Below are 26665 nucleotides of genomic sequence, written 5' to 3' on the forward strand. Positions count from 1 at the left end.
ATGGTCCCCAAGAGGCACGGGTCCCTACTACTTATTTTGAAAGTGCTGCAGATAAATTTTTTATCCCCCAAACATGTTCCAAATGTTGACTTTTAGAATTTCTATTCATCACCTTAAATTTTATTTGAGCGAGAGCAAAATTCTTAACGCCGTCATGTTTACGAGGGAACCCACCTTTTATAGCTTTTCCTTGAAGATAATGACAGCAGATTCTGGCTTACTTCCAGAGTCATTTTACACTTCTGGGGCTAATTTACTTTGCTTCCTGACAATTGGAGTAACCTGAAGTGAGTTAGGGAAGAGCAAGAACAAGTGCTCCATCAGCATAATTGCTTTTGTAAGAAAACAACAACAACAACCTGGCTTTGCATATGTGAAAGCAGCTTGATTATCATCATCCCTGGAGTCAAATTAAGCAAGGGGAAAGTCCCTATTGAATGAATACAAATGCAGAGCCTTCTTTGAACTTGTGTTCTCCCACAATGTGCTGGGTGGGTGAGAGTAGCTAGATCATGTTGAATGATTGTGTAAAAGTGTCATTATTGTTTCACTGTACCTTTAAGAGTCAGGAAAGATCTAGTGACTGGAGTTCTGCAGCTGTGGAGCAGATCGACAGGTGTTGCTGTGAAGCTGATGATGCAGGGTATATCAGGGGTGTTGTGTGTTGCCTCTGTGCTGGGCGATTTCCCAGTGTGCTCTTGGTGGGTGGTTTGGTTGTGTGGGTGTTTTGTGTAAGCCTAATTTAATTTTTGTTATTTTTACTTTCTCCATTAAACCAAGCATTTGTTTAAGCCTTGGTATGACTCTGTGTGTAAGTCCCTCAGCCAGCTCCTGCTGATGCAACTCAATTGCTTCTAATCCTAACAGATCAGGGGTAGGCAACCTAAGACCCGTGGGCCAGGTGTGGCCCAGTTGCCTTCTCAATCCGGCCCATGGACGGTCCGGGAATCAGCGTGTTTTTACATGAGTAGAATGTGTCCTTTTATTTAAAATGCTGAACCCTGCACTAGGCTGTGAACTGCCCTGACACCGGTAGATGAAGGGTGGTATACAAATTTAATCATCATCATCATCATCATCATCATTTGGATTTAGAGACAGGAGGGAACCCACTTTCTGTGCATTTTTATTTTTTAAAATGGGAAATTTTTTAAAATGGGAAATAAGTAGAAACAGTAACTGGATAGTAATCTCCAGAGATAAAAAATATCACTTGAATGCTTTGGAACAGGTGGTTAAGAAGATGGAGTTGCCAGATATGTTGAAGCCTCCCTGAGAAATCCTGCTTTAGAAGGAGATCCTAGGGAAGATACTGTTAAGGGATTTCAGTTGGGCTGGGTGTCATCTTGGGATCCTCTTCAACCCTGTGATTCTAGAGGTGAAAGACTGGGATATGGAGAAGGGGAGGACTGCTAATATGGTCAGACTAGTTCCTTGGTCAAGTCTTCATTTTGGAATATAAGCTTGGATAGGCATCCCCAAACTCAGCCCTCCTGATGTTTTGGGACTACAACTCCCATCATCCCTAACTAACAGGACCAGTGGTCAGGGATGGTGGGAATTGTAGTCCTAAAACATCTGGAGGGCCGAGTTTGAGGATGGCTGAGCTAGGACAATATGTTCCCATTGGAACTAAAGAGCTGGAAGCATAAGTAAGGCCATATATTTCTTCCTTCCTCACCTGGTTGGATGTGATATCATTGAAGGATGCATGTCTCTGTGTGTATGGCAGTATAAAAGAACAGTAGACAACTGGTGTTGCTGACTTGTGGTCTGTGAAGATCCAAATGCTAAAGTGCTGGGGTTCCCCTAGAAATCTGATGGGAATCAATACAGTACCTTTTGGAGCTAATGCTGTTAATCCCCATCTTATAATTAAGCCTGTATGCATAGCACCTTATAGCACTAAAATGTAATATACTTGCAATGACGTAATTTAAAGGAAGCCAATCCAAGGTACAGACTGAAACCTCTGAAATGTCTTCCTGCTTGAATATGGGGCATGTATAATGGTACCTAAGTTCCACAGAAGTATAAAGGTAAAGGGACCCCTGACCATTAGGTCCAGTCGTGACCAACTTTGGGGTTGCAGCGCTCATCTCGCTTTATTGGCCGAGGGAGCTTCCGGGTCATGTGGCCAGCATGACTAAGCCGCTTCTGGCGAACCAGAGCAGCACACGGAAATGCTGTTTACCTTCCCGCTGTATCGGTACTTATTTATCTACTTGCACTTTGACGTGCTTTCGAACTGTTAGGTGGCAGGAGCTGGGACTGAGCAACGGGAGCTCACCCCGTCGCAGGGATTCGAACCGCCGACCTTCTGATCAGCTGATCACCTAAGCTCTGTGGTTTAACCCACAGTGCCACCTGCGTCCCTTCTGCTTCCCTATACAGAAGTATAGCCACACAAAATAAGGGTTTATTTCCATAATGAAAAAAATACTGTATCCATGAAATATTGCAGAGATACCATGCTGTATCCATGAAATATTGCAGAGATGCCATGGCATAGGTCTGGTGTGACAACAGGAGGAGTCAGATTCACTTGAATAAAAGTTTGATACTGAGTTCCATGTTGAATATTATCATTGTGTATTATACCTAACTCAGAAATGACTGTACAGCTTCAATACTTTCCCCATGCCTATAGAAGAAATTTCAGATGAACACTGCTGTGCTTAATATTTACCTATAGAAGCTGGCTTCTTTCACATTGGTACAGGTGTGTTCTAAAGTGCTTCATATTATTTTCAAGATCATTTTTAGAGGACTTTGTCATAAAATATTCTGCCATCGTTGTGCAAAGGGAACTAAGGGTGGAAATAAAAGGTAGTTGTAGACTATTTTTGTTGTTTTCCATGGGGAGACAGACTACAAGTATTTATGAATAGAAACTTGCTTTGCCCATGAAACAAAGGTTGCTGAAACCCAATGTCCTGCCTGTGTGATTGATAAATTTAGGTTGTGCTGGTTGAGTGGAATTGTTTAAAGAACAAAGTCTTGTGCTAGGGTATATTTTTGTCATCAAAGGGCAAACCACTCTGTCAAGGAGCAGCAAGTCAATCTACCACAGCAAATAATTTGGCTATTACTCATAAACAGCAGATTCACCACTGCCTTCTGGAAAAAAAACTGTTACCTTTTCCAGAACATTTCCCCTGTCGAGAATTAAGAAGAGTTATTAAATTTGGGACAACTTACGATGCTCAACACGTGTGCAGAGCACTGAGGGAAAACTCTACTCTCTGCCTCCTCTCTCTCAACTTGTCTTTCCCTGTCTGGGTAAAATGTGATAGGCTAGGACATGATGTAATTTGTTTCAAAGATAAATTATGTGGCAATTTATTCCAAAGGACAATTGGGTGACTAATCTTCCACCATTCCTGACACACAGCTGTAGTAAAATGCAGATCAGGTTGGTTGTTTTAAAGGGGGAAACGTTTAATTTGTTTTTTTATTTCCAGCATAAGTGAGCTAGCTAATGAAATATTTGTGAGCCTCCTGGCATGTGATAACATATTTCCTATATCTAAAAGTGTTTTGCCAGATGTAGTATTTGATTTGATTTACAAGCGCATCCAAGAACAAGATAAATGATGACATTAACTCCAGTTCTAACTATTGGCCTCCCCTCTCAGACTTTTATCAGCAAACAGGGACTGTTTGGATTCTGGGCACCAATCCATATCTTTAAACATTTAATACTAATAAGGTGTAATTGACATGGAATTCAGGCATACAGGCTCTATTAAGGCTATTGCTTCTAAGAAACTAACTTTTTGTGTGAAAGCATCTTACATAGAATGTGAAATAAATCAAAGCCCTGGCCTAATTGTGCAGCTTTACAGCATCATTTTTAGAATATTGGTCTCTTTTGTGTAAGCTTTAAATGCTTATTGATTTCTTCCAGTTCAAGGCAACTTCCATGGAAAAATAAGATCCCACATGAAGAAGCAAGGTGATGGCAGTTGGACATTAACATAAAGCTCTTTTGATCAAAGCAGAGTAATAGCTGGTGCAGCACATTGTCTCACCTATAAAAGCACTTTCATAAAGACAAGTACCATATACACTGTGTCACTTTGTGCAACTCTATGGCCTGTGTGCGACGTTTTTTTGTTTTCATTGCACCTTATGAAACACATCCTTGCCATTGCAACCTAATACAGCATTCAGATATGCCTTTTGAATCCCTGTGTTCTAAATAACTCCCGTCTTGTTAAATCCTGGTCACTCTTGACATGCCAAAACCAACTCAGCATGAGTTTGGCGGTCTGGCTGGAGGTTTCTGTCCCCTCCCCACAAAACACAGAAGACTCTGGTGACTGGTGAAAATCAGGACGTTCCTTTTAAAGCAAAAAACAATGGTTTTTAGGTGTTTTGCACAAGGTAAAATGTATTTAAATACAAGCTAAAGAAATGCGTATTTAAAATTAAAGACGTAGTCATAGCATAGAAAATAGTATCAAATGAATTATTATTGGCTGGAACCAGAGTTAGCAGTGTTCCACACAGCCTGGGGTGGTGATTCCACCCCCCAAAGGGTTGGGGGGCCACAGGAAGTTGCACAGGGGAATTGGGGAATATTACTTCTTCCTCTCATGAGGAGTCATTGCTGGATCTTAGTGCCTTCCATGAATGGAAGGAGACCTTCCATTTGTGGTTCAGTCAATCTAGATAAACATTTAGATTTACTGATTCAGATTTCTGAAGCTCCTATGGAATGCCTGGACTTGTATGAATGCAAAACTTGCATATTCCTGGCCAAAGGGAGATTTCAACTGGGATTAACCATTTTTATGAATAGCGGTATATAAATATTTTTATAAATAAAAATAAAATCTGGTAATGCCACTTTTAAAAAGTAAACTCTTAAGTTTTCTTAAGTAAATTATCTGAGATTATTTCTGTGTCTACTATGGCAGCAACAAACTATAGTATCTTTTGGTTACCTCTTGGCTTCTGAGAGTGCCTTGTTCATTGTCCATAGAGAACAGGAGGCACCAGATCATTTAGATTGTAAGATATTTACTGACATGAATGCCAACCAAATGCTAATTTCTATCGAGTGGGATGTAAATTATTCTAAGAGAAAAGCCACGTGGTTCAGCAAATAGGTTCACTCTCAAGTTACAGAGTTCAGATCCATGGAGTTGTCACTTGCCGATTTTCTGAGAAACTTACAATAAAGTGAACTTGCTTCACTTTTGTAGTAGAAAAGCAATCAGTGTCAAAATTCATTAAACTTGAAGCCTCTGTTAGTCAGAGGCTGGGTTCAGATGTAAAGCAAATCCATGCTTTGTGCAAACCATTGTTAAGAACGGTATCATTGTTTGATCATCTACATGTATAACAGACAACCAGTGCTTGCTTGTCTGCTTTTTTTCCCCATCTGTTCAGGACCCAGCTTAATAAGGCCACTTGAATCTCCAAGAAGGGAGTAGAGATGAGGCACATCAGACACAAGGCTTGTTCTTATCTCAGCTTGATAAGCCAAGATATATGTTTGTGCAAACTGAGCCATTAAAAGAAACCATTGTTTACCTAAACAAGCCATGTACATGATTTCTGTACATAATCAGATATGTAACACGAGAATCCTAAAATGTGTTAGAAGCAGCTTGAACTGCTTCTATGTCAGTACTATGGTTAAATATACATTACTGAAAGCTGTCAGGAAGAAAGACCAAGCTAGGGCTTTTTGCTGGTTGACACTAATAATGGGTTGGATTTTGCTTTTGTTTTATGTCATCTTCCATCATTATGTGCTTTCTGGTCTTGTATAGGGCATGTTTACCGCTTCTGCACACTGGAGGGCACGTGGCTGCTGGAGGAAAATTCCACCATTCCATGGAGGAACATATCTGAGTGTATGGCTACTGATGAAGTAAGTGCCTAAGATATTGCTGGAATAATCACTAGCCTGTATGCCACATCCTCTGTTCCCAGAGACTGTTACAGCAGTAGTAGTGGTAGTGATGTTTTTTACATTGCCATGTTATGATTACTCAGCAGAAGTGGGAAGAATACAAATACAGTCATACCTCGGTTTAAGTATGCCTCGGTTTGAGTATTTTCAGTTTAAGTACTCCACGGACCTGTCTGGAACAGATTAATCCACTTTCCATTACTTTCAATGGGAAAGTTCACTTCAGGTTAAGTACGCTTCAGGTTAAGTACGGACTTCCGGAACCAATTGTGTTTGTAAACTGAGGTACCACTGTAGAGAACAGGGCAGGAGAGAAATTCTGCAAGTTTGGAGTGAGGTTAATTAAAATGCAGGAAATCCCCAAGCTTGCTTCCCCATCTATTTTCCTCATTCTTTTGAATGCCTGTGACATAGCTGAAGATGATGATTGGAGAAGCTGAATTGCTGTAATACAAACCACATGCAGGGGCATTTTTTGTCTCCATTGGCTGTTTAAAAGATTATTTCACAGTTGTGTAGGAAGCTGCCAACAAGACAGATGCTTAACGACAGTGCTTGGTCGTTTGGCACCTGTCTCATTTCCATAAAATAGAGTGCTTTTGGGGGTAATGATTTAGAAACCCTGAATACTGTGTTGTGTCCTGAAATGTAAATACTGATTTTTATTTTCCATTTTTGACAACCCCACCAACTTATTCTCACACTGTTTAGAGCCACAGATAAAAATAGAACTCAGAACAACCTTTAGATTTGGGTAGGGTGAAGGTCATCATGTGACTTGTGTCCTTGAGCATGAAATCCGACTGGAAAGATTGAAGCTCAGAGGAATGGTCACAGACTAACAATTGGTCCAGGCAGAGCTCATTAAAATAAATGGTAGTTCTGCCAGTGACTTATGAATTTCACCTATAGTTCTGCTGCTCCTGTCTAAAGTTTGTGCCCTTTGCAGTTTCAAACTAACTCCATGCATTGGTTATTAATTTAAAGTTGGCTGACACATGTAGTTACTGCTCTCCCTTCTCTCTTCTTTCCTTTTCCAAATCAGTCTTCCCTTTAAAAACAGCAACACCCCTCCACATAATCCAAATCACTCACAAGACGTTTGGGTGGCATGTCTCATATACCGCCAGCTCACGTGGTCCTGGAGAACTTCCCCTTTCCTGTGTGTTTGTACAGGGGACAAAACACCACTCCAGTATCAAGATACAAAATATAAGGGCCAAATTAGGCTCAAGAATAGACTTCCATATTTGGGTTTGAGTTTCATTTTATTATTTTCATTTAATGAGTTTTTAAACTTTCAGGATAAGTTATGCTCCCAGGGCACATTGTCCTGAACAAAAAAGAACACATGGTTTTGGGACCCCTGATATATTGGACTTGATGTTTGTGATCTGTACTACTTACCTATGTTTTTGTATAGGATCGTTGGCTTTGCAGTTCTGTTTATCCACTCAACTATGCCTTGCGTTGACCATCTGCTCATCTTAGAGGCTTTTGAGGAAGCTGGGTTCGGCCAATAACTATAGCCTTCCATTGAGTTCTTATGTTATCTTCTTTTAGGACTCACCAGAAGGCCACATGCTATTCCTTTCTGCCATCTATACCACTGGATATGCTCTTTCCTTCTCGGCCCTTGTCATAGCAACTGGCATCCTCCTGGGGTTCAGGTAACCTTAATATGCCTACAAAGAGTCATGAACTCCAAATTGTAAATAGCATTTGACTAGTACTTGTGTGCACTAATGATGCCTTCCGCAAAATTTCAAAAACCTCAAACCCTTAAATGCAATAAAATGGGAAGTTAAAGGCAGCATAAAGGTGAGCTTCACAGAAATGGTGGAAGAGTTTAAAGAGTTTGTTGTAAACTATTACATTCATATAGTGGCGGAACTGCAGTGCGGGAATAGAGTGCCCAAGTTCACTGTGTTATAACCAATAGTGATAATGTTTTGCCTTCATCAATCAGAACCATACTGGGCTATCACTTGTTCTTGGTGTGCTGCACATTGGAAGCAGCTGATATTTGTGCTTAATAGAGAGACATAAACTCTGGAAGAGGTATTAGTTTGATGCTATAGTAACAGATGTAAACTCTGAAATTACTATTAACTTAGATATGGCTGAACTATCATGTAGGAACATTTTGCTTTGTATCATAGAGCATTTTTTTATTTCGATGGAGGGACAAAACTGCCTTGCTCTACTGCACATTTCCTTTCAGATGGGGTTTGTTATTAGGTGGCAGAAAGGCAAGGGAGAAGAAATGTTTGAGATTCTTGAATAAAGGATTGCTGTTGCATTGATACTGGGTTCTAGCTACTGAGTTGAACTTTTTTCTTTTTGACAGGTTGTGATTTCTGTTCTCCTAGAGCATGACTGAGATTCATAATGAATGTTCATTGTTACTTATTGTGAGCCTAGATGGGAAATCATGCTCCCACAACAGTCCATATAGTTCTTAAGTGGCATATCAGTATAGAGGCTTGTCTTGCTTTTCAAACAATAGGTAGTAAATATCAGAACTTCTCTTGATGGAAGCTGATGCTTCTGCCACAGCCCCCCCGCAGAAATTCCCAGAGCACAGAAAGCTAAGGCATGCCTCACTAAATGCATTTCTTTATCTAAAGAGATTTGAAGCTCACTATAAAAAACTCTGTTCTTTAAATCCCTCTCCTGTGGCCACTTTAGTAAAAATTCAAAATAGTTCCCCACTTCTACACATCTTTTTTTTTGAGCTTTTCGGGGTGAAGGCATTATAAGTTTTCCTTTGCTTTCAACATAAGAAGAAATCCCTACAGCTCTTCCTGAATTATATGCCAAGTGACTCATTTGCCCACTTCAGTTTTGAGCAGAGTCCCATTGTTGCCCTGTTTGACAATTGTTACAGCCTACACGTTTGAGTAACTTAAACATCATGATTATTTTTTCAGGCACCTGCACTGCACCAGGAACTACATTCACTTGAACCTTTTCACCTCATTTATCCTCCGTGCTATATCCATCTTCATTAAAGACTCCGTGATAACATGGATGTATAGGACAGCCCCTCGTGAACAGCAGTGGGAGAGTTTATTCTCTTATCAGGTAGGGGGATGAGGCCAAAACACCTTGAGTATCAGTGATCCTGTGACTCAATATGTTTGTATTTAACTTTCCATCTTCATTTGAAGGAAAAGGTGCCCTGGGATGTCTTGTTAGATTTGCACGCTTCTAGAAGTTTGCTCTCAGTGCTAGTCTTCCAACTGTCACAATTTCAGTTGTGAATGATTTTTCTGATACAGTGGAAGTCTCCCTTGGTGCTCTTGTTGTATAAAACTTTTCCTCTGTGCTCCATTTTATTTGTCATTTTCCTTCCCTGAGATGAGAAGGAAGCAACCAATTCTTTTCTGACACGTGTGTATTGAACTATGTCTCTTTAGCTACTATTCCAATATCCCAACAAACATCTAGAAATATTCCCTCAAAAAACCAAAGACTACGGTGGGAAATAATAATAATAATAGTAATAATAATAATAATAAATAATAATAATAATAATAATAATTTATTTATACCCCGCCCATCTGGCTGGGTTTCCCCAGCCACTCTGGGCGGCTACCAACAGAAAAATAAAACACAGTGATCTATTAAACATTAAAAGATACCAGAGTTTTCCCAAAGCTGAAGGTCGGGGATTCCTGAACAGTTCTGCCCTGTCCCATTATTATAGTTGGTAAACAAATCCACTTTGGTTTGATATTTGAAGTGTGTCACCCCAAAAAGTAGGAATTCATTCGTCTCTGTTCCCTGATTTTGTGAGGACTGACCACCGTTGCTTTTGCACTGATTGGTGGCTATGAGAAATGACTTGGATCCTGAGAGACACACAGAGTAGGAAGGTTGCCAAAGGGAACTTGCCTGCTTCCTGCACTCCCTAAAAAGCCTCTCTGAAGAGTTGGAGAGACTCTCTTGGATAGTGTGGGATGGGGCATGCAATGAGAAAAGAGGGAAACTGCCAAAAATTGAGCAGAGGTCCCTTATACAGGTGGGCTTCCACTTGAACAAGGTACCTCTGTCTAATTTTAGATGACTTCCTCACCATCCCATCCCACCATGTTTAACAGGGCCCTCCGGCCCTCTGAATAAGCTTTTCATAGACAGATACATAGGTATATGTACACACATACTTAGGGGATGCAGTGGAAAAGCTGTTCTCCTGTTGAATTTGTTCTCTTTTCTTCAAAATACAATTGACACTCTCAGAAGGTTTTATTATTATTATTATAAGATTTTCTTGATTTACAAAGATATACTAGTATGCAATGTCTCTCGTAACATTTTTACAAATCAGTTTCATTTGTTGAGACATTGTATGTCATTTCTAGCCAAGTACTGGCTGGGGGAACCTGGTATCCGTCATGTAACATGCACTCCTGCTTTTGCTTACTTGTCTTTCGTAATGCATCCTGTATTCACTAATTTCTCTGTTCTTCTGTTACAGGAGTCACTTAGCTGTCGCTTGGTCTTTGTGATGATGCAGTATTGTGTGATTGCCAACTACTATTGGCTGTTGGTGGAGGGAATGTACTTGTATACGCTGCTAGCACTATCCGTTTTTTCTGAGCAGAGAATCTTTCGGCTCTACCTTTTTGTTGGCTGGGGTAAGTGAGTCTCTCCTCTCTCCCCACCCGCCACCATTTTTAATGAAAAGGTGCATTTCTCTGCTTGAGTGCTCTAGGGTAAATGGAATTGGAGCAGCTGCAAGGGGGAGCCTGGTCTTTTGCAGTAAAAGAAGTACTAACCATTTGATCTACTTTCTTTTCTCTTTTTGCTCCTAAACTCAGATGCATCTTTAAGACAACAACATAGTCATCATTTTTATACTTGTGTTAGGATCTTCTGCTGGGCTTGCTACCCTACCTCCCATCAGTGGTGAGGATGGTCTTCTTTTAAGAAGAATGCAAAGGGGCAGGGATGAAACTGCTCTCAAGTGGGCCACAACGATAGCCTTTCTAGTAGAGTACATGGCATGCCTTTACTTTCAAAGAGAAAATAATGTGATTCTTTGTGGAAGAGAGTGCTCAGCTGAGCATTTCACAATACTCATTTCCTAGGGAGTGTATGAAGACCAGCAAACCAAATCTCTATTAACCACACAGTGATTTTGCCAACCAATTGTAGTTCATGTAGCTTTTGCCATGAAAAGGCTATCCGCCTGGTAGTTATATACATTGCAAAATTGGGACTGGCCAGGTAAGAAGTGTATCACATATATCAGGCACATTCTTAATATCTGCTTGTCAAACTGTTATGAGGTCTCTGTGATAAATTATCCATTAGCCTTTGGAATTCTTGAAATGTGATTATTATAATAGTGACGCCTAGTGCAGAGCTCAGTCGCAAATGCAAAACTTTGGTAATGATCTTGCTGCTTTATTTTAACGTTCCTAGCATTTGTGGTTGTGCCAGCAATGTTTGCTAAGAGGTCTGGAAACAGAAGGCAGTGCTTAAAGAACAGGACTTTCTGTGCTTCTTTCATATCTTGTCCCCTCCACCCACCCACCCCCCGGTACTATCCTGAACTTGATCAATAATTTCATAAAGCATCTGATTGCTTGCTACTAGATTGAATTAGGAAAAATAAGGACAGTGTCTGCTAATTTTCCTTATTTGTATCATTCTAGCTTATACTGTGTTGATTCTAGTTTATACTGTCACGCCGATGGATACTTAAATGCATGGATACTTAAATGTTTTCAATGTATTTTGGCTGAATCATATGTATGAAATAATCAATACACATTGAAGATTATGTTGAGCTATAAACCACATAGGGTTGTCATGTGTCCTCTTTTTCCAGGACACATACACTTTTTCAGGGGTAAAATTTGAAACAAATTGCATTTATTTGCTTTGAATGGCCGTCATAGTGTCCTCTTTTTTGCTCTTCAAAATATGGCAACCCTATTACAGTGGAGGAAATATTTATATTTACTATTGTCCTTTTTTAGAATGCTTTGAGAGGCTGGAGACTTAGAAGGTTTGGTTGCATTTTAGACTTTGCAGTTATAAGTGCTTTTATTACAGAGCACCCTTTTCTTTGTGTTCTCATTTGGTTTGGTTTTGAAAGTATAAATAGCGGGATGTTGTTAAAGTTCTTTGGTTTATCCAACTGTGTGTTTCATGAAGTTTAGATAATTTGCAGCACAAATTATTTTGTATACAAAACAAAAAACACAAATCAGTTTACCAGCATGCAAGACAACATACATAAGTAGAGCCTCCTGAAACTTGATATTCCAGAATATAATGAGTAATGCCCACTTTTCAATAAATGTATTTCATAGAATTGTAGAGTTGGAAGGGACCCTGAGGGTCATCTAGTCCAATCCTTTGCAAGGCAGGAATCTCAGCTAGAACATACATGCAGATGGCCATCCAACCTCTGCTTAAAAACCTCAAAGGAAGGAGAGTCTAACACCTCTTGTGGGAGTCTGGTCCACCATCAAACAGCTCTTACTGTCAGAAAGTTCTTCCTGATGTTTAGTTGGAATCTCCTTTATTGTAACCAGAATCCATTGGTTCGGGTCCTAGCATCCAGAACAGGAGAAAACCAGCTTGCTCCATCTTCCATGTGGCAGCCCTTTATATATTTGAGGATGATTGCCACATCTCCTCTGTCTCCTCTGTACCAGGCTAAACATAGCCAGTTACCTCAACTGTTCCTCACAAAGCTTGGTTTCCAGACCCTTGATCATCTGGGTTGTCCTCACACGTTCCAGTTTGTCAATATCCTTCTTAAACTGTGGCACCCAGAACTGGACACAGGACTCAGGTAGTGGTCTGACTAAGGCAGAATAGAGTGGTAATATTACTTTCCTTGATCATGAAACTATACCTGTGTTAGTTTGGTGTCATCTGCAAATTTTTTGAACCTTCTGTATCTTCATTCAAGTCATTTATAAAGATATTGAACAACAGGCCCAGGTCAGAACCCTGTGGCACCCCACTTGTCACTTTTTTCCAGGGTGACGAGGAACCATTAGTGAGCACTCTTTGGGTCTGTTGAACTAACCAGCCACAAATCCACCTAACAGTTACCTTGTTCAGTCTCCATCCAGCATACATCCTTTTATAGTCAGGTCGTTTCATCATAATTGCAACAGTTCATCTATGAATAACCAATATGAGATTAAAGGAGCTGTTTTGGTTCTTGCCCTACCACCCAATTACATTCTCTGCATAACCTGGCAGCAGTGAGTAGATTAGCCACTATCTCTGAATCAGTCTTATCAACCAGATTTTTAAAAGTAATAAAACAATGCTACCTTTTGGTCATGTGGTATCATGTAGATTGTCATTTCAGTAATTGAGAATAGTTAGCAAAGTTGTCTAAACATTTTGTATTATTGAGATGTCTAGAATATATGGGGGATGGGGAACCAGCATGCATTGAGTTGCAGCAGCAACAACAGCAGCTTAATACAGCTTAACCTACATGGTGTCAAATACCACTGAAATTGTATTTCACAGATATGTTGCATTTTTAATGTCTAAATTGCTTTGGCAAGTTTTTGCCCTTCTGCTGGTTCACCTTGTGGCCTGAACATTCTGGAAAATGAGTTTATTGGCAAAATTCGAAATTCATACAAATGATCAGTTGTGAATTATTCACCTAGCTCTACCAAATGCACAGTGATATATTGATGATGAAAATATTGTGCTCTGTTGAAGCCAATAAATAAATATAAATAATAAAGAGCTCAGAAATGTCTAAAGCAATTTTGTCGGGGGTGTTCTAATAGCACTTTACAACCTACAAATTGTACAATTATTTAAAATCCTACAAAGCAGAAAGCTGACAAAATGTTGTACCCTTTATAAAAAAAATGTCTGACTTTAGACATTTATCTAAATAAATGGAAATGGGGGGAATTAATAGTCTGTCCAAACCTAGACAGACCTAAAAATCCATTATGAGGAATACAGTAAAGCTCTGTCTGTCTTACTGCCTGAAATATTTCTGATTACAGGCTCAACTTAGCAGTACTTGAAGACAATGGTTGCAATGTTGGAAGGATTCCAATATGCTCTCTGAGCAAATGCAGTCTAGTTCTCCTCTGTGAGCCGAGAACAGCATATTAAAATGGAGGTCTGTGTATAGGTTTAAAAGAGAGAATGGGAAATTATCCTTGTCTTCATGGAACGTTAAATCATGCCCAGTTACATATTTTTCTGTTCAACAGTAGAGTTCTTGAGGATTTTTCTTATTATGATAGTGCTATAAAAAATGCTTTCTTTCTCTAAACCTTTATTAGATATATTACAGATATAGACCATCTTAAAACATCTATATACAAAAATTTCTCTTTCTTTCCCTGAATCTAATAGCTGAACTTGATTGGCTATACAGTCATACAGTTTAAGTATGCTTTGGTTTGAATACTTTCAGTTTAAGTACTCCGCGAACCCGTCTGGAATGGATTAATACACTTTCCATTACTTTCAATGGAAAAGTTTGCTTCTGGTTAAGTACGCTTCCGGTTAAGTACGCACTTCCGGAACCAATTACACTCATACCTCGGGTTAAGTACGCTTCAGGTTGAGTCCTCCGCGGACCTGTCTGGAACAGATTAATCCACTTTCCATTACTTTCAATGGGAAAGTTCGCTTCGGTTTGAGTACTTTCAGTTTAAGTACAGACTTCCAGAACCAATTGTGTACTTAAACCGAGGTACCACTGTATATATATATAAAACATCTTTCTTATCTCTACTTATTTTGTAGATGTGGAAGTTTGCTGAGGTGGGATTAAGGAATTATGACTTTAGTTCAAGGAAACAGTAGATTTTGTTCCTCTTCTTTAGTTCTAGCACTGACTCCCAGATCAAATTTACACTCACGTCAACACCATACATTTAAATCACTCTTATATCACTTTTAAACTCATAGCATCCCCCAAAGAATTCCCAGCACCCTTATGGACTACAGTCCTAGGATTGTTTAGGGAAAGCTATGGTTGTTAAAGTGGTATAAGACAGCTTTGAAGGCATTCCCTGAATGTACCATGAGGCTTTTTCACAAATTGCTGATTTAGTAATACTGACTTGTGTTCCATAACATGGATACATGCATTTAATCCATAAAGAGACCTCAGGAAGAAAAGACTCTGGCTCTCTTGTCTTGCAGCACATTTATGCACTGTGTGTTTAGATACTAAGGTGTGTTTAGCTGCATCACACATTGCATTGTACAAGCAGGTATAGATAAAAACTATAATGAGTACTTAATGTTCTGTTGCGTGAAAAGTGACTCTTGGCTAATTTTTAATATAGAAAATAAGATTTTCTATATTATTTTTTACATCTTCATATCTTCCCTCAGTTTTTAGTGAGCGACTAGATAAAGAACATGCTTGGGCAGTTATAACCAGCTGAAGAGCTAGATGTTTACTTTTTTAAAATGGGTATTCTTGTCAATGAGTTTTGTATGTGGGAAAATGAAAAGTGACAGTGGTTTTTGCTACTATGGCAACTACCCCAGTGGGGAAGACCTTGCACAATATCCAGCAGGTTGATCTTAGAAGTACAGCTCCTTTACAGCGTTGATGGATTTCTTCTGGTTTGGCTTTCATGACTACTGGTGCTAATCAGAACCACCTGAGTAACTTATTATGTCCTAGGTTTCCCTTTCTGTTATCTCCCCTAGCTTGTTAACTAATGCAAATTACTTTCTGAATGAATCGCTTAAACAAGCTGCAATCCATACGTCACTTAGAAAGGTTTTATTGCTCATTGCCTAATCATTATGGCTTGTAATCATAACTTTGTGCTTATGTTGTGCACTTTTGTTCACTCTCCAGATAATGCAAAGCACTATGTGCCATCCTATTAAATTTTAGGGATAAGAGTGGTAGGAAATTGTGTCGTCTTAACCTTCAATTATATCTCAGATTCTTAAATAGAGGCGACTTTCAGGTTTTGTGGAGGATAAGGGAAAGGGAAAGGGACCCCTGACCATTAGGTCCAGTCGTGGATGACTCTGGGGTTGTGGCGCTCATCTTGCAGTATTAGCCAAGGGAGCCGGCGTACAGCTTCCAGGTCATGTGGCCAGCATGACTAAGCCGCTTCTATCGAACCAGAGCAGCACACGGAAACACCGTTTACCTTCCCGCCGGAGCGGTACCTATTTATCTACTTGTACTTCGTGCTTTCAAAGTGCGAGTTTGGCAGGCGCTGGGACCGAACAACGGGAGCTCACCCCGTTGCGGGGATTTGAACCGCCAACCTTCTAATCGGCAGGCCCTAGGCTCTGTGGTTTAACCCACAGCGCCACCCGCATCCCTTATGCGAAGGATAGTAGCATGGAATTTAATGAAAATTTTTTCTTATGCCTCTTAGAGACACTTCCTCCGTGTTCATGATTTCCTCACTATTTATGCATCAAAGCTCCCTTTATTATGCAAGTGCTCCATGCACTCTTTACTTTCTATTATTTCTATTATTGCCCTATTCTGTAGTTTGAATAGAATGCTTATGCATTGGCAGTCATTGACTTATTCCTGACTGTGTCATGCAGGTAACTTCTAGAATTATTGCATGACCAAATGACAAATAAGCTAGACAATTGCTGGATAAAGTTACATGGGCAATCTATTATGGTGCAACTGTTGTTGTTCTTTATTAAATTTATATACAGCTCTATACCTATAGAGCTTAGGGCGGTATACAACTCAAACTCTTACACATCTATACTCAGGCATTCCATTCAGTAAGGCTTGGTAGGCAATGTATTGAACATAAATCATGGTTTCGAAATATTTAGCATTTTAGCTAATGCTAGGTAAAGTTCTGGAGTTCTATATCTAATCAAAATTAATTTTTATTAGTTCAAATAGCACTGTATAATTTTGCTTATGGTGAATTTGGATTTTTTGGCATCTTGAGGTTAGGATTCTAGCTTTGGACTTATTGAGGAAAATTGGTGAAATAGCATATTTCTGAATAATGGCTTTGTTTAGGGCTACCTAACTGAGACATCTTCATTAATATTTTCCTACAGTACACACATGCTCTGTCCTTCTGTAGCTATGGAAGTAAATGTAACAGAGCACTATTCCCAGTGTTCTCCTGCAAAGTACTAGTGGTGAGTATTCCACAGCCATAAAGTCTAAAGAAATGAGATGAAAAGAGGAGTCCTAAGCCCAAAACAGAGACTTCAGTTTAATTTTGATTCAAAACACATTTGAAATAGTTTCCCACAAGGGAAGAAAAGGCATACTCAGTGACGGTCCTCTTTCTGGTGTCTGTGAAAACCTGGACTGCTAAACAGCAAACTGTTTTTAAAGATACTTCAGCTAAATGTTAAACAGCTGGTGGGTGGGCATTAGCTTTTATGTGCATATTTACTGGGTTATGTTGCATAAATGCCAGTTTGGATTTGAGCTTCTTCTTTTTTTTGCTTTCAGCATAAATTAAAAGTCTGTGGGTTTAAAGAAAAATATACTTCAAAAATCTTGACATCACTTCTGGATTGTAAAAATACATGTTTCCATTCTTAAAGCTAGAGGGCTAATGAGTTTTCTAGCTAACAAAGGTGTGTAATGAATTAAGCAGAATGGAAATTGTAGGGAAACTCTGTTTGCTGCATCTCCCTTTGCTGGTTTATTTTCTTATTCCATTCTTCCTTAAGACAGTGTTCACTTTTAAAAATGGACAAAAATGATTGCACAATACAAAAGGCAATGGTATCATATAAATTGCAGCTACTAGGAAGCTGTCTTTGGCCACTGACAATTTTCAATAAAAGATTCTGGAGACCTCTCAGCTGACCTGCACCAGGATAGCCATCATTTTAAGGCCCATCTGTAGGCAAAGAAAGGCTATGGCTACCTGCATACAGAATATTCTTGGGTTCCATGATCACTGCAGATGGTGGCAGCAGTCACGAAATTAAAAGACGCCTGCTTCTTAGGAGAAAAGCAATGACAAACCTAGACAGCATATTAAAAAGCAGAGACATCACCTTGACGACAAAGGTCCGTATAGTTAAAGCTATGGTTTTCCCAGTAGTGATGTATGGAAGTGAGAGCTGGACCATAAAGAAGGCTGATCGCCGAAGAATTGATGCTTTTGAATTATGGTGCTGGAGGAGACTCTTGAGAGTCCCATGGACTGCAAGAAGATCAAACCTATCCATTCTGAAGGAAATCAGCCCTGAGTGCTCACTGGAAGGACAGATCCTGAAGCTGAGGCTCCAATACTTAAACTCCAATACACAAGGAGAAGGGGACAAAAGAGGACAAGATGGTTGGACAGTGTTCTCAAAGCTACCAACATGAGTTTGACCAAACTGCGGGAGGCAGTGGAAGACAGGAGTGCCTGGCGTGCTCTGCTCCATGGGGTCACGAAGAGTCAGACACGACTAAACGACTAAACAACAACAACATACAGAATAAATCCTGACTTGGAGAATCAGATGACGCTTTACTGTAGAACAATATAGAACAGTTCATCTACAAAGAGTTCTTAAAGAATCACTCTTTCACCAGACAACAGAGCAGTAGATGAAACTTGGTGTTAATAAGTGCAAATTAATACACATTAAAGCAAATATGTTCAATGCCACACATACACTGAAGTGTTCTGAATGCCTAAAACTACAGTACTGAGAAAATGACACCATGGCTATTGTAGAAACCTCACTGAAACCATTAGTACAGTGTGTGTCTCACTGTAATGAAATAGGTGAACATAATGTTTGGAATTAATAGCAAGGTTGAAAAATACTACATGATTATGGAAATTTCACATATATGTGCTTCTAAGGTAGGGGTAGGGATCCAGGTGGTGTTGTGGGTTAAACCACAGAGCCTAGGGCTTGCTGATCAGAAGGTCAAAGGTTCGAATCCCTGCGATGGGGTGAGCTCCTGTTGCTTGGTCCCAGCTCCTGCCAACCTAGCACTTCGAAAGCACATCAAAGTGCAAGTAGATAAATAGGTACCGCTCCGGCAGGAAGGTAAACGGCATTTCCGTGCGCTTCTTTGGTTTGCCAGAAGCGGCTTAGTCATGCTGGCCACATGACTTGGAAACTGTATGCCGGCTCCCTCGGCCAATAACGCGAGATGAGCGCCGCAACCCCAAAGTTGGTCACGACTGGACCTAATGGTCAGGGGTCCCTTTACCTTTACCTTAAGATAGGGGTATACAGGCAGAGTTTTTTATCCATTAAAGGGGGCTGCAGTTCTCCCCCTTCAATTTTAACACTGTGTTAAACACTCCCTTTGGTCTCTCTGTGATCCATTTTGTGTTTCTAAGTGTACAGTACTTGTAATAGTGCAGACAGTTTTTCCAGCCTGTGACAGCCAGCAGCTGCCCTTTTATTCTCTGAGGGTACTTATCCATTGTTAAATTGTGATATTGTCTAAATTTATCACCTTTCAACAAATCAATATAGATTATTGGAACGACTCTTTTTTGACCTGTCAACATTTCCAATTAAATTGTCCCTTTAAGATATTTCATAAACATAACTCCTGACAATGCAGCTGTATTTGGACCTAATTGTTTTAATTTCCACTTTTTTCATACCCTCGGGAAGCTTTCAGTCACAATACTATTTTGCAACCTTAATGCTAAATTTATTGCATTGGTCCATATACTGGTACTCTCAGAGTATATGTTTTGAAATAAACCTCTCAATTTCTCCACTATATATGATCTCTTCCAGAATCCCATTCAAAAAACTGTATTTGGCAGGCAAAATAATATAAGGGAATATTACAGTATCAGGGAAACATAAACCTCCTGCTTTAGAGAATCTAATAAGAATAGTTTTGGGGTTTTTTGGTTGCTTTTCATGCCATATGAAATCCAAAACCTTTTTACTGTTTCCTAGCTTTAACTTGTAGGTAAATTATAGAATAGAAACATCAACTGTAGCACAATTTTGCCCACCCACTTCATTGTATTCATGTCATTAATTACAATTTTCATAATATATCAGAGATCTCTTTGTAACTGTGAATCTGATCCCAGTTGTTTTAACTAACAGGATTATAAAAATCAAAATTAACACCACATCAGGCAGTTAGTTATAAGATATATGTAATTTAAGTGAACTAGTTTAGATATAATGCTAAACTATTGTTTGGTGTTACAAGAGCAAATGTTGGTGAGCTTTGGACTATGTGGGGAAAAGGTTTAAAGAATTTAGAGTACCTTCTGTAGCATTTTTTACATCCAGCTAAAGAGGCAGAAAGGAACATGCCATTCAAAAAGGGGAAATGAAATGAAAGGGTGAGAAAATTAAGGTTCCTTCCCCTCTTTGAGGTAAATTTATTCTTTGTTGTCCCTTACTAGTGACAAGGAGCTATTATAACATGTTGGCAACCACAATAGAATCTGACTAGGAAGGAGCCAGGAGGGCCTTCTATCATAGGAGAGGAATTATGGGAGATGGGCTCTTTCTTTTAGTCTATTATCACTCTATTATTCTTATAAGAAACTTGTCAAATAGAATATTAACAACTTTATTAGGACATATTACACTGCTCTTCACTAGTTACCAGTTCTGTAGAAACAAGTTTTCTTATATGTGTTGCTGCTTTTTGAATTATCCTTTTTTACAAGGGCTACTAGAGGATAGTCCCAGCTATTTTTCCATCTGATGTCAGATGTTAGCAAGTAAACTGTGTTTTGGAAAGGATTTGAGTCTACTTTGTTTCCTACTAAAGAATCATTCTTTCTTCAGTTGTTGCTCCAGTTTTCATTGCCTTCGGCTTTCTCCTATATCAGGCATGTCCAACTGGTAGATCGTGATCTATTGGTAGATCATGGGGTGTTCCTGGTAGATCCTGGTTGATCTCTGGCCCCTCAGCGATCTCCTTACAAAAAAGCAAAAAACAACAGCCAACTTTGGCTTCCTAAAGAAAGCTCCACAACTTTGGGTAGATCACTGCCAGTTTTGTTTATACTGTGAATAGATTGCAGACTATTGGGAGTTGGACATCCCTGTCCTATATGAATAGGGGCAGAAGTTAGCAATATGTATTCTGCAGATTAACTAAAACACTGCCAGGCTGCATTCACAGGGTGGTTTATTTCATTTCTCCAACATTTGCCTCAGTGTTGATTTCCATGTCATATTTGAGCTTTCACAAGATGTAAAAGCAACTTCTAGAAAAATAGTGGAATATAGCAGAAGTTTTCTGTGTTACTTGCAAACTTTCCCTGGAAACAAATAACATGGAAATGAGCACTAAAATTGTGCTGCATTCCACTATATTTCTGGAAATGACTTGTATGTCATGTGAAAGCTCAGATAGCATGCAGAAATTAACAGTTAGGGGAATGTTGGGGAAATGGAATAAACCGCTGTCTGAATGCAGCCTCAGTGTGAGCTGAAGAGAAACTAGGAAATATAGATCTGTACTTAACTTAATATAATGTTTGCCCTGTTACTTGACATATCTCTAAGCCTGAAGCACCACCATTCTGAAGCTGTATATCCCGCAAGTGTTGCTCTCTGCCCCTACAAAATACTTGACAGAGTTCAGTTCCATAAATGTAGCAAACAATAAACCAGTTTTGACAGAGTATTGTTAACCATTTTACGACGATAGGTTTGCTTATGAAAGCACGGAAAGTATTTGTTCCCTAGCAACCATCTGAAACTCAGTGTAGAAACAGAGCATTCAAATTTCAGGAAAATATTAAGGACCAAAAGGGCTTGAAATTGAGATTTCATTAATTAGTCTGTTGCAAAGCTTGGAATATAGTAGATGTTTGTGTGGACCAAAGTTGCATACTTAGCTCCACTTACCTGGGAGTAACACTCACTTGAACTCAGTAGGACTTTAATCATATTGTGTTATAACAAGGAATTCTGCAGCTGCAGGCTATGGTACCTTGTCAGAGATATGTGATAAAGTTTATCTAATTAAAACAGAAAAACTGAGCAATTTTTCAGTGAGCAAGCAGGTGTTCATTTCCTAAAGTAGTGATCCTGTTTTTGGCATTCTTCTGAGAATGGCTTCTGAAAGGCTTTCTTTTGGAAATTTGATACAGAAAACGGACTATTTCAGTTCTTTTATATCTCTTTTCACTAAGTCTACTTCTTGTCCTTCTGTAATATAATTAGTTCTATAAACAGAACTAATTTAAAGCTGTAACTGCAGCTGTGCAAATTAGCATCTGCTTTAACAGCAGAATTCATTACAAATTATCCTTTGGAGTGCTGTGTTTCAGGCTGGCACAAGGATGGTAGCAGCTACTCTCAGACTCTAAATAGGTATTGCTGTAGAACTGTCTCGTGCACACCATCCCATTTAAGATGTAAAAACTACCTTCTCCTGTTGAATGTAGGTGGCAGTAGCAGGAGATGCCGACATCTGCTTAATGGCCGATTAAGTAGTGGTATTTTCAATATGCATTAACTTCCAAAGGTCAGTCAGAGGGCTCAATCTAGGCTGAAGCAGGCAGTAACTGAAGACTAAGACAAGACAATCTCACTGCAAAATCTATTTTCAGTGAAGCCTTAGGGAGTTTTACAATCAAATTACATGAGCGGTAACAACTTTTTTGACTTTGCTATAAATCACAAGTGCCAATACAAATTGCACTGAGAACATATTGCATATAATTAGTTTTAGAAGGATTAAACAGCCCGAGGTAGTCGATTTTGGATTGTTAAGCAGGAGTTTGGGAAAACAAGACATACCTGTTCTCCTGTTGGGAGCCTGCACCACATTTTAATGCTGTGAAAAACTTAGTCCTGAAGAAGATTCTAGTTGCATTGGGAATATGTAGCTGCCATCTCTTTGAGGGGATAGTATTTCACTTACCCCCATTGCTAAGCTATGAAAAGTTCCAGGAATAATTTTACAGGTTTAAGTTTTCTTTGCATAAGAGAGCAGTAGAAGCATATGATATCTTTTGCATAATTGTAAGTGAAATAAACCCTTCTGAGGAGCACACACGCTTGGGTTTTTAGCTAGCTGGGTGAAGCAAGCTTGTTGTTCTTCTTCTTGTTGCTCCTGATGCAGGTGGGGAGGGGGGGTGAGATAAAAAGGATGGAATAGGGCAGCACATCTTTTTATACTCTTCTTCCCCTTCATATTTTTCCGTGTGGTACTACTGCCAGCCAGAGTAGATAATACTGGACTTATGTTATATGCTGTTTATTTATAATACCTCTTACCTGCAGTTCATTTTCAAGGCACTGCCAGAGCAGGTTACATGAAAATCAATACTAAATACATATTAAAACAGGATGCCCAAACAACGTACATAAATCAGTGGGATAAGCAATTCAGCAGACTTCTGTAAAGGCCTCGGTGAATAAGAGTGTCTTCAGCTGGCACTGAAAACTCAATAGATTTGGTGCCAGCGGTACCTGAGAGGAGAAGGGATTCAATTGTCGGGACATTGATCCCCCAAAGGCCTCATCTCACAAGAAGGATAGCTGGATGAATAGTCTATAGCAGTGTTTTTCAACCTTGGGTCCCCAGCTGTTGTTGGACTACAGCTCCCATCATCCCTGACCACTGTCCTTCTAGCTAGGGATGATGGGAGTTATAGTCCAACAACAGCTGGGGATCCAAGGTTGAGAAACACTGGTCTATAGCTTAGCACGAGGCAACTGCATGTAGGTCTCAGGCTTAGAGCTGCCGTTCTTGAACCTGAGCATTTTATAGCTATATGGACAGAGGAGTGTGGAATTCAAAACACTCATTTTTCCCTGCTAATCTTTCATTGGGAATGGAAAACTATGATTTGGGTAGGTACAATTGTACTTCTTGCTTTTAACTTGCAGGTGGATATACTTGGATTTACCTAGGGTATATAGGTACTGAGTATATAGAAATCACTGTTTTGTTTTTCAGTGCTTCGCTTCAAAACTGGTACGCACCTGAGTTCTGGCTATGGCAAACATGGCAGTTTGGTTGCAAATAGCCACCCAGTCAGTAAGCATATCCCTGTATCTGACTTGCAGTGAGCAACTTGTCCACCTTGACTCATCCTTTCCACCTTTATATACCCCAAGGGATTTATTGCCCAGTACTGGGACACAGTTGGCGCTGTGGGTTAAACCACAGAGCCTAGGGCTTGCTGATCAGAAGGTTGGCGGTTCAAATCCCTGCGGCCGAGTGAGCTCCCGTTGCTCTGTCCCTGCTCCTGCCCACCTAGCAGTTCGAAAACATGTCAAAGTGCAAGTAAATAAATAGGTACCGCTCCAAGAGGGAAAGGTAAAAGGCGTTTCCGTGTGCTGCTCTGGTTCACCAGAAGTGGCTTAGTCATGCTGGCCACATGACCTGGAAGCTGTACGCCGGCTCCCTCGGCCAATAATACGAGATGAGCGCCGCAACCCCAGAGTCGGTCACGACTGGACCTAATGGTCAGGGGTCCCTTTACCTTTACTGGCAGTTATAGCATGCATGCATACACCTGACCAGATTTATAACTTCTAATTAGATGGTAACTTTGTGTACAGTATATCAGTGCAAAGCATAGGCTGTCAGCTGATAGGTATACAAATTGCTTTCAAATCTCAGGGTTGTGTTTTAAACTACTGACAAGAACAGAATCATTCAGATTTAGCAGCAGCAACTGTTTTTCTCTGGTTTGTACGTATTAAAATACATCGCTCCTTTTAAAAATCAGGTAACCCAATAAAATATGAATGTCTTTCTGAGGCATCCAGGCCCTCTGCAAGTCACAGGGGCTACTGCTCCCCTCAGCTATTTGTTTGCTCTAAAGAAATAAAGCCTGTTCTCTTCGAGCATTCATATCTCATCTAACCAATGTTATGGTTTGAGGCTTTTATTAATACAACTTAACTTCTTCGCTTTGCAAGAAATTAAATATTCGAAGTAATTAAAAAGGTTTCATTAGATTGAAGGAAACACCTGGGTTTGGAAATGATCTGTGGTGGGACACCCAATGAGTGTCTTCAATATTGCAGCTGGACTGAGAAGGTTCTTGCTCATCTGTCTTGGTAAACAGATGTTGGGTGTCTGTCGAACAACTTCAAGGATGGCATTTCACTGGTCTCACTGGCCCTCATCTTGTTTTCTAATCTACTACTATTCTTGTTTTAATTTATTTTCTAAAAAACTGACTCCAGAAGTGAAGATAGCTTCTAGCAATCTGTGCCATTTATCTGGGCTTCAGGCTATTGAATGAAACTGCCACGATGTATTAATATTAGCTTTGGCATTCCATAGGTGTACTGAATGAATTCCAGATTAAATTCAGTACTTCCACCTTATGGATTTTGTACTGTAATGTGAAAACTTCTTCAGGATAGGGTGTTTGTGTTTAATTCATTTAAGTATAATGGGCTCAACTTACTGTCTGCAACTTCTTCTTGACTAAAGTTGTTCTGCGTTATATAAAAAACTTTGTGTCACCTTCCTGTTTCCTTTTTCTTGTTTCTCATTTTCTGTGCATATCTTGTTCCCTCTTTTTTTCCAGGTGTGCCAGTGCTGTTTGTTATCCCCTGGGGAATTGTCAAGTACCTTTATGAAGATGTGGGGTTGGTTCAGTTCTGATTCATAGCCGATCGCTTTTGAGGGTTGTGTTTGCTGTGGGGAGGGGAGAGGTGCCCATTTTCCTTTGGCTTGATTGCTTTGGCAGTGGCTGTTCCATTGACTGACATCTTATCCATTTGCTCATGTTGCAGCCTGGTTAGAGCAGATCATGTTTTATGCTAGAAAAGCAACTCATTGAGGGAAAAAAAAGAGAAGAGTTCTGATGACATTTGGCAAAGATAAATAAATCAGTGCAAGCTTTTGCTGGCCAACCATTTTCTGCATCATTAAATACGTGTGTCTTTGGAAATCTATTCTATTCTATATCCTGGCTCCTTCCTCTCACTGCCCCAATAACTCACGACACTGGTCAGAATGTCTCAAAACCTCTATTTCCAGTAGTGGTCTTTATGGACAAGTATAATCTGTTAACCAATCTTGATTCTGAAGTTAATCTCCATGATGGGGAAAGTGTGTGTCCTATAATGGTGTGGCTGTTGAGGGAAAAGGTTGTGTTTCTACTCAAGGTTACAGAGCTGGGAATCTTATATTTCCGATGGATCATTTTCAAGCACCAGAAGGAAAACACTTTTGTCACAAGATGTGGTGATGCCTACTTGCTTAGATTGCAGCGTGCCTCTGAATACCAGCTGTCCTGCCTATACAGTTTTCCCATAAGCAGCTGTTTGGCCACTGTTGGAAATGGGAAACTGGGCTAGATAGTTGTCTTTGTCTGATCTAGCAGGACTCTACTTGCTATCTTACTTTCAATATATTCTGCTTCCAGAGGCTGGCAAAAAATTCCAACTGTGTGTGTTATGTCTCTAAACAACATTCCTCTGATGAAAATATGTTATTCTCCATATGTGTCTGATTTCCTATTTGCTTTTACTTGAGTTATTCAGACCTGTTTATAAATACACACCCCTATTTTCTGTGTGGGTGGCCTCTTGTTACATCAAACCATATTACACAAAAGAAATGAAAAGACATTACCATGTACTTGTTCTTTTACCTTTTACTGAGGGAAAATAAAATAGCTTCAAAAATAATAATTTAGCATTCAGTTCCTCGTCAGGTTATGTACAGTATGCCTTAATAAACCTCTTCATCAAACACATGGAACTGGACAACAGGGATTTGTTCCTGCCACAGTGGCTATCACACGGTTTGTGACAGTGAGGTATTCTCATTCAGCACCAGCAGCCCACTAATCATGCTAG

General features: G+C 39.7%; 1 protein-coding gene across 1 annotated transcript in view; it reads left to right on the forward strand.

Annotated features, from left to right (window-relative positions):
* Positions 1–26665, forward strand: part of GLP1R (glucagon like peptide 1 receptor) — a 57739-nt gene that overhangs the window by 10530 nt on the left and 20544 nt on the right. The window contains exons 4-8 of the mRNA XM_088667056.1: positions 5787–5887; positions 7493–7599; positions 8863–9016; positions 10413–10572; positions 25387–25447. Of these exons, the coding sequence (XP_088523182.1) occupies positions 5787–5887; positions 7493–7599; positions 8863–9016; positions 10413–10572; positions 25387–25447 (583 nt within the window). The remainder of the gene's footprint in view (positions 1–5786; positions 5888–7492; positions 7600–8862; positions 9017–10412; positions 10573–25386; positions 25448–26665) is intronic.

Source organism: Zootoca vivipara, chromosome 3 (genome assembly GCF_965207765.1).
Source record: "Zootoca vivipara chromosome 3, rZooViv2.hap1.1, whole genome shotgun sequence".
Classification (NCBI taxonomy): Eukaryota; Metazoa; Chordata; class Lepidosauria; order Squamata; family Lacertidae; genus Zootoca; species Zootoca vivipara.